General features: G+C 41.2%; 1 protein-coding gene across 4 annotated transcripts in view; it reads left to right on the top strand.

Annotated features, from left to right (window-relative positions):
• MYO16 (myosin XVI) overlaps positions 1-16,771 on the top strand; it is a 709,054-nt gene that overhangs the window by 534,635 nt on the left and 157,648 nt on the right. For all 4 annotated transcript variants that reach the window (XM_033949922.1, XM_033949923.1, XM_033949921.1 and 1 more), the window contains one exon: positions 12,960-13,062. In XM_033949922.1, the coding sequence (XP_033805813.1) occupies positions 12,960-13,062 (103 nt within the window). The remainder of the gene's footprint in view (positions 1-12,959; positions 13,063-16,771) is intronic.

Here is a 16,771-nt window from a genome sequence, read left to right as displayed (position 1 = left end):
AAAACTAATCTATTTAACCAATTTGTAGCCTAAGACCCCTTACCCGACCCTTGCCCCCTAAGATCTCTTTTTTCTTACCTTCCTTCCTGCTCACCTTACATTTGACCCCTTATATTGTACCTGTTCCAAGCTTACATATATTAATTGTATCGGTATCTGCTGATTGTACCCATTCGCTGATTGTCCAGCCCTTCTTTATTGTAAACCGCCTCGAACTACTACGGCTTTGGTGGTATATAAAAAATAAAATTATTATTATTATTATTATAAAGATGGACGATTTATCGGCTTGAATGATCAGATCGGCAGGACGTATACTTAGACGATTTTTGGAATGAAAAAAAATTTGGACGTATTTTTCGAAAATGTGTTCTAAGCTCTTTTTTACTTTGGACGACTTGGATGAAAACGGACTTAGACATTCCTTTCAATTATGCCCCTCTAAATTTCTATATGCTTACATTTTATGTGGGAACACCTGTGGGCAAGTTTATAAGAAACTGCTTCAGCGTATAAATTGCTGTTCCACGCATGCAAATTACAGTCACAGTGGGGAGGTTTATAATGAATGACTCTTTAGAGGAGTTCTTTGACCAAACTCCAGAAGAATAAGTAAAAGTCTTCTCCAGCTATCTCTGGTAATGGGTACACAATATAATTTATTATTATTATTATTATTATTATTAAAAGGTATATTCTGTATTATCCCTATATAAAAAGATGTGTGCCAAATTTAACCCTCCCCCCCCCTCCTCTCTTTATGAGGCCACATTAGTGTTTTTTATTGCCAGCCACGGTGGTAAAAATTCCAGCGCTCATAGGAATTCTATGAGTACTGGTGCTTTTACCGCCATGGCCGGCGATAAAAAAACGTTGATGTAGCTTCATAAAATGGGGGATTAAACCTTTAAGAGGATGCATTACCTAGTCATAAACTAAAATTTCCCCAGTGGTTTTACAGCATGGCTCAGCCTCAGAAGATTGCTCTAAGATTTATTGTATTCACTGTTGAGTTCAGAAACTAAGAACGGTTACATACATTATCCCTGTAGAGTTCCACAGCCTGTTCAGTTTCTATTCTACATAAAGTCAGGCCAGCTTGAGAACCACACCAGCTGAAGACATCTGCATTTATTGGAAGTCAGGGACAGAATTTGCATATGTGACAGAGAGGGTTGCCCACTTCATAGTCAGGTCATGCCACCTGCGCTCCACTGAGAGAAAAATAAAACTATAAGCAATCAGGACATCCTCCTTTGAATAATAATTACAACTTTGTGGTTAATTCACCTTCTGCTGGTGGACTATTTCAGATATCAATTTAGCTTTCTGTGAAGCAGTTCTCTGGGGCCTTTTTACTAAGCTGCATTGAAAACTGGCTAGTGCTATGCCCAATGTGGGTCTTTCCCATGCACTAAGGTCAATATTAGCATATTAAAATTGCTGATTTTCCATAATTCCCATTAATGGCCACATGCTAATTTTCCCATTAGCACAAGAAATGCATGAACTTGTACTCTGTGCCCAGACATGCCCCCAGTGCTAAAAAATAAAATTTATTTTTTGGCATTGTGACGAACCCATTGCCAGCCCTGGCTTCGGCTCAGGGAAGACCAAAAATAAAACACGGTCCCTGATCAAAAGAGCTGACCAGATAAACAGCACAGTTATGGAAGTGGCTGACTACCCCTCTGTTAGTGGGGCAAAGCAAGACACTTAAGAGACTGGTATCACTAGGCAGGATGTCTCTTGTTAGAGTAAAACCTGTGCTAAACCAGCTAAGGTTTCAGTTGTTAAAATGGAGCCTGTTCCTTTAAGGAGAGGTCAGTGCAGGGAACCCAAATTGAGCCATGATCTGCTTCCAAGAGAGCTACAGCCTATCCCCCTCCCTAGGAGAAGAGGATGGGGCAATTAATTACTTAAGGAGAAAGCTTTGAAGCAACAGAGGAGTCAAGACAGGGGGAGCCACAGGAAGCTGAGGGGAAGCACTTCCCTCAGGAACTATGGAATGAACAGGATTGTGAAATGGCTGAAGTGGAACTGATGTTGGGACCAGCTATACAGTGCTCAGAGTTTGGAGAACTGATGGACACAGGTTAATTCTCATTACAACTGCCATTGCCACAGGACTGCATGGAAATTGAGTCCTGAACCAAGAACAGAAAGAAACATTGGGCTAGATTTACTAAGCAAACCGATCGTGTACCAATCGGTTTGCAACCCCTTTGCGACCCAATTCCCCTCTGACCCGATTCACTAACCTCTGTCCCGATCATCCTCCAAGCTGCGCATGCAAATGAGGGGGAATGGCATTCAAATGATGGCAGGCAACGATACACTAACAAAAAACCTGCAACACCGACTGGGCTGGCCAATCACAAGCAAGCGACTGCCGGGGACTAGTCATTCACTATTTTCCAACTGCCATCTCCTGCTCTCTGCCTGCTGTCTACCCTGACTTTCCAGCTTTCTGCCCCCGACTCTCCTGCTCTCTCTACGCCGACTCTCTGCCTTTTTCTCCTGCCGCCCTGCTCTGCTCCGAGTCTCCTCTCCTGTTACTTGCCCCGACTCTCTGGCTTTTTCTCCTGCCGCCCTGCTCTGCCCCGAATCTTCTGCGCGGCACTCTGCCCCTGACTCTCCTGCTCTGTGCCCCAAGCGCTACCCTGGCCTTCCCCTGCAGTGTGAGCTCGTTTAAAGCAGGTTAAAACAACGGGCTCGCTGGGCTAGTAAAAGTTTTTTTTAAAAAAAGTTGCTGCTCTTTGATGCATGCGCAGACCATCTACAGATGGTTTGTGCATGCATCGGGATCGCTACAGAGTGATCCCGGCGATCGGTTGGGGGTGTGATTCCGATCGCCCTCATTTGTATGAGGGCAATTTGTGAATCAGCCCCCCCGGATCCGATCCGTGCCCTTAGTGAATCTAGGCCATTGACTGCAAGTATGCTCTGTGGGAGGGTTTTTCCCTCTTGAAAGAAAAAGCTGTGCTTTCCTTCCAAAGAAAAGGAGGCATGTTTGTTTGTATCTGACTTTCTTTTGCTGGGACTTCTGTTTTTTTCCCCAAGGCTGGTTAAAGCCTAATGAAATTCAATGTTTGCACTGTTATCTAGTGAACCTTTGCCATTATTTACCTGCCTCAGATAATCTCATTAAGCACTGCTGGAGTTAACCTGGCAGAGGCTTCTGAAACCCCAAGTTAGAGAGGGTTTGAAAGTTAGTGCAGTTTATATATGCTTGAACTGTTATATTTTCCTACTGCTGGTTCAAAGCTGTTCAAGCCTTGTAGCACAAGTAATCTGCAGTGCAGGACTTTTTGGACTGAAAGCATAAAAGTTTTTTGCTGCTTGGGTTTTTTTTTTTTCTTTTCTTGATTAAAGTTTATGAGTTCACTCACCTGTGTGAAGGTGGAAGAAACCTTTTGCACTAAAAGAACTTTAACTTGGTTCCCTGGTGAAAAGAATTTTCTCCAAGGAGCTGCAAAGCCCAGGGAAAAGAAAAGTGTTTTGTGCATTACCTTTATTTTGTTGCCAAATTGGAACGTCAAACTTTTTGTGTTTTTGCCAATTTATTTTCCATGCTTTAGTAAAGGGACTACGTTGATTATTGACCAATTAAAGGTCTAAATAAAATTCAAACCTTATGAGTGGACATTGTCCCCTGGGAGTCATATAGCATTTGCTGAATATACCAGGCGGTTTCCTGTTTTGAATCTCCTGAAGAGCCTTCTCATTTTTCCAGGGGGAGCCACGCCAAGCTTGAGAAGGTTGCTGTTAGCGCTGCCTGCAGCCCTTAGCAGGGGGCCTAGCATGTAGGAAGCACTTGCTTATCCCAAAAGTCACGAGGGACGCCTGAAGGCATCCCACAGTAGTGGTTTATAACCTGTGGTAAAATTACAAGGGGAAATTCTATAAGCAGTGCCTAACTTAGTTCTCCTTTTACTAAACCACAGGTTGGCGAGGTAAAAGCTCTGATGCTTATTCAGTTCCTATGAGTATCAGTGCATTTACCTCACTGGCCCGCGATAAGAAGCTCTTCTGCGGTTTAGTAAAACCAAACGTTAATTGGTAAATTGACTTCAATTTTGAGGTTTAACAAGTTCATAATTGGAAAAAAATAAAAATTGATTGGGCGATAGATGCCTGTCTTTTTAGGCGTGATTCTACAAAAGCCAGGCACCTATCATATGGCAAATAGTGGCGCTTAATGCCAAAGTAGGTTTGTTTAAGGGCAGAAAAGAACTTAGGCACACTAGGTACAGTTCTCTAAAAGACTTAAGTGCCTATAATGTAGGCTTATAAAAACCCTGGCCTATATTACAGTCGCCTAAGTTTTAAGGCACAATTCTGTAAAAGGCGTCTAAACGTGATTGACACTTACATTATAGGTGCCTATCTTTTTAGATGCCATTTGGAGAATTTCCCCCTAACTGGTTAAATGCTGCTGATTATCAAGGATTGGCTAGCTTGGCAGGGTTTAACTGTGCAGGAGTCTATCCTTCCTGGTTAAACTCTTTTGAATATCGATCCCTCAGTATGCAGCACCTCAGTTATAATGGTGAAGTAATGAGCAACTCCTTATGTTGACTTTCAGTCTTTCTGGTGGGTTTCTTAATTTTGTTTTAGTGTTCTAGTTGGTCCTGAATTTAGGGATCGTTGAAATGGAAGCTATGAAAGGTAAAAAAGAAACTTAAAATTTTGAATGTTAAACATTTTTTAAAGAAAAAACTTCTTAGTGAATAGGAACTGGACTTCCCGTTAGCATGATTTTCTGGGAAAGACTGAAAAAAAGAGAACATAGCAAGTAGAATTCAAGAAAGTATGGAATATTTACAGACGAGTTTTGGTTATGAAGTATTGAGAGGAAAGCTTAAGATCAGCCGGGTCCCGCAGCAACAAGGGGGCATCCGTGGAAAATAAGGGGCGGGAAACTGCACGGGGACACCAGGAAATTCTTTTTCACTGAAAGGGTGGTTGATCGCTGGAATAGTCTTCCACTAGAAGTCATTGAGGCCAGCAGCGTGCCTGATTTTAAGGCCAAATGGAATAGACACGTGGGATCTATTCACAGAGAAAGGTAGAGGGTGGGTATTGAGGTGGGCAGACTGGATGGGCCGTGGCCCTTATCTGCCGTCTGTTTCTATGTTTCTATTATATGGCCTTTGAAGTTATAATATGCAAGATTATTCTATGTAAAATGTTGAATAAAGTGGTGTGGTTGTGGTGTTAGTCCACCTGAATGCATAGAAACAAAGGTTAACAAGAACAACACAAGGCAAGACAACAACACTTGGACAACCTAAAAGACAGGTCGTCCAAGTGCCAATAATCGAAATGGGTATCAGACATATCTGAAGCATTTTAGGCCTCTGACTGCCGCTGTGCGTCCAGAGTGAAAAGGGATGTTTTTCGAGGAGTGGTTAGGGCGGGATATGGGCCGACTAAATTTAGTTGTCCTGCAGCGATAATCAAAAGTTTGACGAGAATGCCTAGACGGAACTTATACATTGTGACTTAAGTGATCTAAAAACAGGTATAAGTGCCCTGAAGGTATCCAAAGTGACCAGATAACCACTGCAGGGACAAAGTACAGACACCCACACACTTCCTCCGTGATCGCTGACACCCTTCCCCCCCCCCCACTGCCATAAAAATCAGAATAAAAACATACATACCTGTCTCCAGAACATCAGCACCTGATATAAGAAAGCCTAGTAGATATACTGCCATATAGGTGGCACCTGCAGTCATAAGGGTTTTGGGGTGGTAGACAGGTGGGTATAGTAGGTTTTGGGGGCTCACCATGACCTACAAAGGAGTTGTGGTGAGATGTTTATGTGGCACCCTTTATGTGAAGTTCACAGCTGTGTCCTGTAAAGTGCCCCAATACTCTGTTGCCATGTCTGGGTGGCCAGTCCTTTACTTTGCTGACCCCTCCCACATCCAAAAGGTCTTGTTCTAGGCGTTTTGGACATGGATGATTTTTTGGATGAGAATGTGGTATAAAAATAGACGACTTAATGATCTGGACGATCAAACGGCTGGACGTAGAAGTAGACGATTTTCGAAAAAAAATTATTTTGGACATATTTTTCAAGAATGGACATTAGACACTGCTGACTTTGGGCGACTAGTACCCTAGGCCCAAAACGGACTTAGACGTATTTTTTTTATTATGACACTCTATTCATTTTTGTAATTTTTTTCAGGAAGGAGCATTAGCACGTTAACTAGATAATACAGAGTTTATTACGGAGGTGATAAGTGTTCCCACTTTAACTTTTTCCAGGTAATACCCACTGATAAGAATATTAGCACATGGCCTGAACCCCGACCCCCCCCCCCCCCCTACAAGAGAAACATAATTTTAAATACTGCCATGTTAGAAATGGGCTTAGGGATTAGGAACATGTGGTTTAGTAAAAGGTCCCCTTAGAAAAGCTACTACTAATAAATTTATGCCAGTGACACAATTTCTGAAGGCAATTTGGAAGTTTCTTGAACATGCACACAAGCCTGGGGAAATTTCCACGTCTGCATTTATACCTGCTGCAAATACGTAATTCATGACTGTCATCTAACTTCTCATTTGGATTTTGGCTTCAAAGGGAAGCTTGATAAAGCAACTTGGCTACCTTTTGGGGTTAAAAACCACCAAAGTCTACAAAAAAGAGTTGCTTTTTGGAGTTTGGCTGAACGGACTCCCCTTTCATAAGAAATTTTGCAAGATTCACTGCTTATACTCGTATGTGTAACCTGTACTACTTGCTTGTGGAAATAACAAAATAGCTGCTTATATTTGTAAATGAAACTAGGGATGTAGATTTATCTGAAATGTGAACAATATATCCCATGTTGTTCCGTGTTTCAAGTTTCAAGTTTATTATTTTTCTTGATTAATCGCTTAATCAAATTCAAAGCGATGTACATATTAAAAGATAATTAATAAAAAACAAAACAGTACAAACTATAAATACTTACATTGGGTAATACATATTACATTACATAAGGTAAGAGGGATATTTGAAATACATTTGTTAAATAAAAGCAAAACAAAAGAAAAGCACAATAGGGAAAACATTTAAGTATTAAAGTATAAACTATTAAATTACTAATTTTAAAAAATTATTAACTTAAGTATTAAAAGCATCATTAAAAAGAAATGTTTTTAAATTACTTTTAAATTTTACCAAGTCTAGCTCATTACGTAAAAAAATTGGGAGAGCATTCCAGGTCTGTGGTGCTGTTACTGAAAATATAAACTGCCGTCTGGTGTTTATAAATTTCAGTGAGGGAACAGTCAGTAAATTCTGATCAATGGATCTTAAAGTTCTGGTTGGGTGATATGGTATTAGCAATTTATAAATGAATGCAGGAGTCTTATACAGTAGAGACTTGAAAGTAAGCAAACAAAGTTTGTAAGATATCCGATGGATAATAGGAAGCCAATGCGTGTTTTTTAGGAGAGGGGTAACATGGTCGAATTTTCTGGATTTGGTAATGAGTTTTATGGAAACATTTTGGATAATTTGTAAACGTTTGAGTTCAGTTAATGATATACCTTTAAAAAGAGCATTGCAGTAATCTAGTTTGGATATCACTAAAGAATGAATGAGAATATTTAATGACTTTGGGCATAAAAATCTTGAAATAGACCTAATCCTACGTAATCTGTAGAAAGTAGTTTTGACAATATTACTAATGTGATCGTGGAAGTTCAGTTTGGAATCAAAAATTACCCCTAAAATTTTTGTATTGTTAACTATCTGTAATGGAACATTTTTTATGGTGATAGGAGCAATAAGTGTGGGATTTTCTTTCCATGGAAAGAGCATCACGTTTGTTTTTTTTATATTAAGAGCCAATTTGTTTGTATTCAGCCATTGATGAACCTGGTCAAGTTTCTCACTGATCTCATGAATGTCAGATATGTTGTTAGTGTCTATAGCAGGGGTGCCCAACGCGTCGATCGCGATCGACAGGTTGTTCGCTCAGGCAACCCCAGTCGATCGCACAGCAGGTTCCCTTCTTCCCTTCTCTTTTTGTTCCCATCCTGACTGGCCCGCCTCTTAAAGAACGCTGGCCAATCAGAGTGCTGGAAGGGCGGGGTGAAGGTCGGTGGGGGACGGAGCTCAGCGCATCACAAGAAATAGAAGCGCCTGTAATGATTGAGGTAAGAGCGAGGCCTAATGCTGCCCGATATACAATTTTAAAAACCCCAAAATCGGCCTCCCAATCAGTGGCGTACCGAGGTGGGGCGGTCCGCCCCCGCCCCAGGTGCACGGCTTGGAGGGATGCACAGCCGTCCGGGTCCTCCTGCCCTTCCTTTCCACTGGTCTGCGCACGGGGCTCGCACCCGCCGCCCAAATGGTGCTGTTGGTTATCGCGAGACTCGCGGGAGTTGACGGCACCATTCGAGCGTCGGCGCGGGACCAGGCAGGCGCAAGCCCCGAGCGCGGACCGGGGGAAAAGAAAGGCAGGATGACCCGGACCTGGCCGGCTGTGCACCCCTCCAAGCTGTGCACCCGGGCGGATCGTCCCCCTTCTAAATCCATTGTACTTGTCTTTTATTCAGTTCCACTAATGAGCATTGTGACAGGCAGTTCTTATGGGGCAGTTCTTGGAAGTATTTCTTTGTTTTTCTGTGCCTAAGTATTCTATTAATTTAACTTCCTTATTCCTGTGGGGATCTCCAAAGGGGACGAATGGGAGACGGCCGGTGGCAGGTGGTACTTTAGCAATTCTTACAGGTTGCCATAGGCCTCAGTAGCTGTCTTCCCTCTGCCATGGTCCTGCCCCTCCTCTAAGTCAGAGACAGGCTTGGGGCAGAGGGAAGACAGCTCCTGAGGCCTATGGCAACCTGCAAGGATCGCTAAAGTACCAGCGATCCTCTCTGCAGACTGCTCCCTGCTAGAATTAGGTAAATGGATGTGGGGAGGGTAGGCCTTCGGGGGGGGGGGTGCAGTCCTTCAAGGGGTAGTGCAGGCCTTCAGGGGGGGAGTCAACCTTTGAGGGGGAATGTGCAGACCTTCAGGGGGGGGGGTCAGGCCTTCGGGGGAGGGGGGCTGTATAATAAAAAAATATTTGAACATAAATACAAAGTACACTCGGTGTGTGTATATATATATATATATATATATATGTATGTATATGTTTAGCATTTTTATTGTTGGTAGATCATTTTGACTTGGTCATTTTAAAAGTAGCTTGCAAGCCCAAAAAGTGTGGGCACCCCTGGTCTATAGGATGCAGGAGTTGAATATCATCTGCGTATGCGAAAACTTGAAAACTTACAGATTGACACAAGGTAATTAATAGAGCAAGAAAGATATTAAATAATAATGGAGAGAGAATAGACCCTTGAGGAATCCCGAAAGTAGTTGATGTGAATTTAGATTTTGAGTCTTTAAAGAGAACAGAGGAAGAACGATCTGTAAAGTAAGAAATAAACCATGAAAGAATTTGGTCCGTGATCCCGATAGATTGAAGTCTGTTTATGAGAAGTTGATGATCGATTGTGTCAAAAGCTGCCGAGAGATCAAGTGAGATTAGTAAAGTCGTATGGTGGTGGTCGAGGAAATATTGGATGGAAGTAGTCATACCTATCAATGCTAGTTCCGTGTTGTTGGCTCATGAAAATGAGCAGATATAAACCTGATGTTTTGTGCTTTTTTCACGTGCCATCACTATTGCACACTCTTAAAAAAAAAAAAAAAGCACATTCTATTCACAAGGAATGTGCACTATTCAGGAAGAATACGAGCATGCACTTTCTTGATAGCATGTGCATGTGTGAACCATTGCACATGTGTGAATAGTGCATACACAGTGTCCAATCTTTGAATAGTGTCCACTCCATGACTAATGTGTACACTTGAAAGAGGGCAGGCTTTTAATGACATTGCTTCCATGCAAAAAAAAGAAAAAAAGAAAAAATCAAGCATTCTTGGAAACAACATGAAACAAAACTTTTGTAGCTGAATGACCCTAAATGGTGCTACTTACAAATATAAAACTCTAATACATAAATAAATAAATGATGCCACTTTTTTGAATGTCTAAACTATGGCGGTATACAAAATAAAGTTATTATTATTATTATTAGATTCCTAGATACTAGAAAAAATTGGCAATCAATAAAAGACCAAATAGAGGAAGAGTGGCACAATATAACATAACAAGCCAAGCAAGCTAAAGTATATTACAAGAGAGAGACCTCAGTACTGGGGAACTGCAGAGTCAAATTTCTAACAGTATACCCCCAAGCTGACAACTCATATTGTTCAATCACTGTAACCTAAATGAGTTTGCCCCGTACATCATAATGTCTCCTTCACCACTGTCTGGATATCAGCATTATGTATCCTGATTTAATTCAGCCGTAGCTGAAGAGTCGAGGGGCCCAGATGAGAGCAAAAGGAGCAAGCAGAGCCTTAAACTGGAGGAAGCAAGATTTATTGATGCACCTGACACAACTCATGTTTCGGCTAATTGCCTGCAACAGGGGGCGTGTCATGTTAGCTTCCTTAGGAACTCGGTCAAAGACATTCAAATATAAAACTATAAATGTGTTCTCTTATGTTCCTATCTACTTCTGATTGAGCTCTTAAGGAGGCTAATATAACACGACCCCCTGATGCAGGCAATTAGCCGAAACATGGACCATGTTGGGCCCTTCAGTAAATCTTACTTCCTCTAGTTTGTGACTCTGCTTGTTCCTTTTGTTCCTAGTACACTTTGCCCCCTCTGCTGCTTGGTTTGTTTTGCTGTTTCCAACTGGCTTTTTTAAAAAATGTGTTGGCCGCTCGTGTCTAATATTGACCATTTAATACTGGCATTGTTAATGTTCTCTGTAATTCAGTAATAATTATCTCCTAATGTAAGTGTGCACACATAGGAATCAATGAAGAGCTTCTGTATCAGTGCCAACAGAGTTCTAAAGACTTGTCAGGTCGTTTAATGTAAACAAGTCTTATCTCCTGCCAAAGAAAAGTCTCCTTGCATTGGCGTTTAAGAACTTGGATTTTATAACTGGAAGGAAATGTTAGGAATGACATGCGAATAGAAAGCATTCACTTTTGTTGGTTGATAGGTAGTGTGTGATTTCTGCCTATAAGTCCCTAAATATTATGATGGAGATAATCTAGAAAGTTCAATTTAATGATTTGCAGATAAGTTGTCATGTATAGGATCTAAATGTTCTAAATATTTTATAAGTACATATTATGGATAGTACTATTTGTGTTCATAGTCTCTAAATATGCTTAACATGATTAATCAAGTGATTCATAATTGATTTGCTAATATTATTTAAATATTGTGCAAACTCAAGAGGCTCCTACCTAAGTACTATAATAGGATGGAATACCACATTTCTGGTATTCAGGTTTAAGCTGACAAAATGTTGATTTGCATATAGGAATTTAACACTATACTTCTCCCTCCGTATCCACGGGGGATAGGGGCAGAGCCGACCCGCAAATATTAAAAAAACGTGAATAATATTCGGGCCGGTTTTGCCCCTAATCCCCGCTTCCCCCGGCTATTTTAAACCCTGTAAGCCCCCCCCCCCCCACTTAAGCTTTATCCGGTGATCTAGCGGATTTTCGGGGCAGGAGCGATCTTCCCATGCTCCTGCCCCGTCCAGATCGCTCATAGGAAATGGCTGCCTTGAGCTCCCGTCGTACTCTCGAGAGACTACGGGAGCTCAAGGCAACCATTTCCTATGATTGATATGCACGGGGCAGGAGCGTGGGAAGATCGCTCCTGCCCCGAAAACCCGCCAGACCACCAGGTAAGACTTAAGGGGGGGGGCTTACAGGGCTTAAAATAGCCCAAAATTTTTTGGTTTAAAAATCGCAAATAACCAAATCCACGGATGCTGAAACCGCAGATTCAGAAAGGGAAGTGTATACAGGAAACATTTAGTTGAAAAATGACTTCTACAGAGTAGGGAAATTGCTAGATGTCCTGGCACATGAGTTTCATGTCACGACTCTGTCTGACAGTCTCTGGAATCCAGACACTATTGACTTCTTTCACCCTAGTTCCATCCATAATTCCAGTAGCCACAGATATGCAAGATTTCTCTCCCCAAGCCTTGGTATAGCCTGACCACTTTGCACCCATGATTTCCAGTAAAACCAGGGCCTCTTCTTCACTCCGAGCTCATAGAAGGAGTGGCACTATCTCATGCTGGCCTTCTCTACCTCAAAGGCCATTTGTACTGCAGAGCTGGCCCTGTTCACAGAAGACACTTACTTGGATTTTAGTATTGCTTCTATTGTTAGGTGTGAGAATAAGGATCTGGAAGAGATAACAGAATAGGTCAAGTGAGACCATATTGGGGATAAACTATGGGATTTTTTTCTTTCTTTCTTTCTTTTTTCCTTCTTTGTTTTATTTTTTTCTTTCACTCATACACCCTACCCTTTACCCCATCCCCACCCCCTCCATTTTTCCTTTCTGTTGTAGTAGTTATTGTTTTAATCAATGTATTTTATAGATTTTCAAGAGAACACCTGAGGGGTTGTTGGTTTATCACGTTGTTTAACGTTTTCTTTGTTTGGACACATATGCTGATATATGCTATTTCAGTGGTTCTTAAACCTGTCCTGGGGACCCCCAGCCATTCAGGTTTTCAAGATATCCCCAATGAATATACTGTACATGAGGAAAATCTGCATGCCTGTTACATCTATTATATGAAAATCTGCCTCATGTATATAATAGAGGTAACAGGCATTGATCTTCAAGGAAAATAGTACAAGTTTTTAAATATTTTTCATAGTAATCTGTCTTTGAAGTTGAGGGTTAGTGGGAAAGTGGAGTTCACTAGATGGAGGAAGGGATTGAAGGCTGAGGTGTTTGCATATTTTATGAAGTCAAAAATTACAAAGTTTACTAAACTCTATTCCCAAGTCAGTCTTCATATGATGCATCTGCATGTATGTTTAATTTTGCAGATATAAGGATCTGACTGATATAGTAATAGGGGAGAGAAAGAAGCTGACTGCCGAGGAGAAATGTCGCCTTGTTCTTCAACACTGTAAACTACAAGGATGGCAGGTTTGTGACTTCACAATTAATCCATAATAATATGTCTGAACCAAACATAGCCATGCGTATGTATTCTTTTTCAAAATGAACGCTTAAAAGCAACAAATGAAGCCTTTCTGTTCCTATACTTATAAACAAACTGAACAGACATGGGATCTAAATAAAACAAGCATCAATTGTTCTGTGGCACCAATTACATTTTATGGAGACCAGGAAAGCAACATGCATATTTGCATAGACAGCATGAGATTCACTGGGAATCAGAACCATGAGAATTCATTGCCTTATCAGTTGTTCTGTATATTTGCTATGTGTAAATTTGTAACCTGTTCTGGGCTCGTATGGGAGAACGGGTTAGAAAATTGACTAAATAAATAAATAAGCATACGTTAATTGGTTAGCAATCAACAATGTAGCAGTGACTAATTGATTAGCATAGAACATGCCCATTCTCTGCCCCAGACACGCCCCCACCACCCAAAAAAATTTTTTTTAATCACTATAGATAACACATGCATATCCCAAAATTATCATGGGATGCCTCAGCTCGCCCCATGGTATGCCATTTTTTGCTGCAGTAAGTATGAAGTTGTTTACACTGCAGTTTTGTAAAAAGGCCTTTTAAAATGGGAGGATAGTGGTTATAGGAGGATCCAAGATGGTGCTGTGTTAAGATGTATTTGAGGGAGCTCTGAGAAGCATTGCTCTGCCTAATGTTGTCTGTCCTGTTACCCTGGTGGAAAGCTATAGGGAAGAGAAGCATGAGCCGGGGAATCCTTCCATGCCTTGGAATATACCTTAGCTTCACCAGGCTACATTACAAATATTTAGAAGCTCTCAAGTTGCTACTTTTTCTACTTCTTTCACACCCCTTTTGTGACTGTGTTAGTAGCAGAGAACAGTTAGAACCAGGTTTCTTTCAGCCCTGTTTAGAGATCACCTCCACCAAGACCTGGAAGCAGTTCAGCCATAGGAGGAATGAGCAGCTCTAGTGCAGTCAGGATGCTTGACCACTATCTATGTCAACCCTCCTGGGATTTCTGTCAGGGTCATTTCCCAGTTTGGGAATGTGGCAGCAAACCATGAGTGACTTCTTTCAGTATAAGGGGTGGGTACTGTGACATTAAAATCACTGAGCTGCCATTCATTGCTTAAATGATTCCTTGTTAAAGCCTTCTAGAAAGTTTGCTACCAATTTGACTACTGTTATTGAAGTGATAATGGTCAGTTCAGTGAAGTTAGATTAGCAAGCAGTCAAGATATCTTTTCTTGAGAACAATGTACAACAGAAGCAAAATCTGACTACTGCATTGGTTAAAGATAAGAACTATGAGCATCGCAGACTGGAATATCTGAAAAACCAGATTAGATGTTGCAACTTGAGGGTCCATAATTTTCCAGAATCACCCCTGATGGTCCCGATTAACATGTTTAAAAAATATCTCATGGAGATATTGAAAATGCCAGCAGTGTTACTACCACAGATAGTTAAAGCCTAATACTTCTCTGTAGGAAGAAGTTTGGATGAGTCTGCACAAGTTCAAGGAGCTGCAATCAATCTTATGGATTTTCTAGAATTTTTGTTGGATGTTATCACACAAAGAACAACCTTGGCTGTCTCTTTTGCTGTTGAATTTGAACACAATAATATTTTCCACCTTCACTTTAGACATTGTTTATCTAGATTTTCAGAAGATGTTCGACAAGGTCCCGCATGAACGACTACTTCAAAAAATTGCGAGCAATGCAATCGAGGGTGATATACTCATGTGGATTAAAAACTAGTTGGTGGATAAGAAACAGAGAGTGAGGGTAAATGGACAATACTCGGACTGGAAAAGCGTCATGAGTGGAGTGCCGCAGGGCTCGGTGCTCGGGCCTGTGCTCTTCAACATATTTATAAACGACCTGGAAATTGGTACGACGAGCGAGGTGATTAATTGTGCGGACGATACAAAGTTATTCAGAGTAGTGAGGACACAGAAGGATTGCGAAGACCTACAACGAGACATAAACATGCTTGAGGAATGGACCACAAAATGGCAAATGAGGTTTAATGTGGATAAATGCAAGGTGATGCATGTCGGTAACAAAAATCTTTTACACGAATACAGGATGTCCGGTGCAGTACTCAGACAGACCCTCCAGGAAAGAGACTTGGGAGTACTTGTAGACAAGTCAATGAAGCCATCTGCGCAATGCGCAGTGGCGGCGAAAAGGGCGAACAGAATGCTAGGAATGATTAGGAAGGGAATCACAAACAGATCAGAGAAGGTTATCATGCAGCTGTACTGGGCCATAGTGCACCCCCAAATGGAATACTGCCTCAAACACTGGTCACCGTACATGAAAAAGAACATAGTACTACTTGAAAGGGTCCAGAGAAGAGCGACAAATATGGTTAAGGGACTGGGGGAGTTGCCGTACAGTGAGAGGCTAGAGAAACTGGACCTCTTCTCCCTTGAAAAGTGAAGATTGAGAGGGGACATGATTGAAACATTCAAGATAATGAAGGAAATAGACTTAGTAGAGAAAGAGAGATTGTTCACCCTCTCCAAGGTGGAGAGAACGAGAGGGCACTCTCTAAAATTAAAAGGAAGTTCTTCTTCACCCAGAGAGTGGTAGAAATCCGGAATGTTCTTCCAGAGGCTATTATAGGGGAAAGCACCCTCCAGGGATTCAAGACAAGGTTAGACAAGTTCCTGCTGAACCAGAATGTACGCAGGTAAGGCTAGACTCAAATAGGGCACTAGTCTTTGACCTAAGGGCCGCTGCATCAGCAAACTGCTGGGCACGATGGACCACTGGTCTGACCCAGCATCGGCAATTCATATGTTCAAAACTTCATCTTGATTTGTCCAAGAACTCTCAGAAATAGCACGGGTTTTGACACTAGGGTCTTCTTTTCTTTTGCATTTTCCCTGTAATTGCTTCATAGATTTTGAGAGTAAGACTTATTTATTTTTCATTTCTCAACAGCTGTCTGATTTTGTACAAGCTAAGAAAGAAATGTGTCCGAATTGTGGCCCCAGAGGATAAAACTTTAAGGGCAGGCTTGAACATTAGAAGCAGGGCCATGTCTTAGGATGATATATTTTCTTCAGTTTTTGAGTTTTTATGGTCCTTGGATCCGGTTTTCCTTTGATGCAGATTACGAAGGTGGTTTAAAAAGTTTGGTAAATTTTCATGAGATGGTTGTCAATGAGTATTTTGCAGAGTTTGACAAAACCTATTTTTCCTACAATATGAAAAAATTGGAAACTCGCTGGACTAAATATCTAGCTCTTGATGGAGAATATGTTGTTTAGCTTGGTTTTATACCAAACTTTTCATACCACCTTCGTATACGTATTACTTGATGAATGGGAATTATTGAATTATCTGTTTCTAATTTCACAATATGCTTTGTATGTGATTGCAATTTAAAATTCAATAAAAAAAAATAAAATAGGAGGACAGTGAGGAGATGTCACCTCCCAAACACAGTTTTTCCTGTTTCCCATAGAGTAAAGCTAGAAATCTCTGGGAAGTAGTTAAAAGCAATATACTCCTCTCAAAAATTCTGAAGTGAACTCCGAGTGGGCAAGAAGTTGCCTATTCATGACCTATCAACTAAAAGTAGTTGCTTCCATATTGCATATTTTTAACCTGACTAGGCTAGGGCATGAACAAAAATTCCAGAATTTCTAATTAACACCACCGCCACACACACACACAC

The sequence above is a fragment of the Geotrypetes seraphini genome, chromosome 6 (assembly GCF_902459505.1).
Source record: "Geotrypetes seraphini chromosome 6, aGeoSer1.1, whole genome shotgun sequence".
NCBI lineage: Eukaryota > Metazoa > Chordata > Amphibia > Gymnophiona > Dermophiidae > Geotrypetes > Geotrypetes seraphini.
This window is presented reverse-complemented; position numbering and strand designations above follow the sequence as displayed.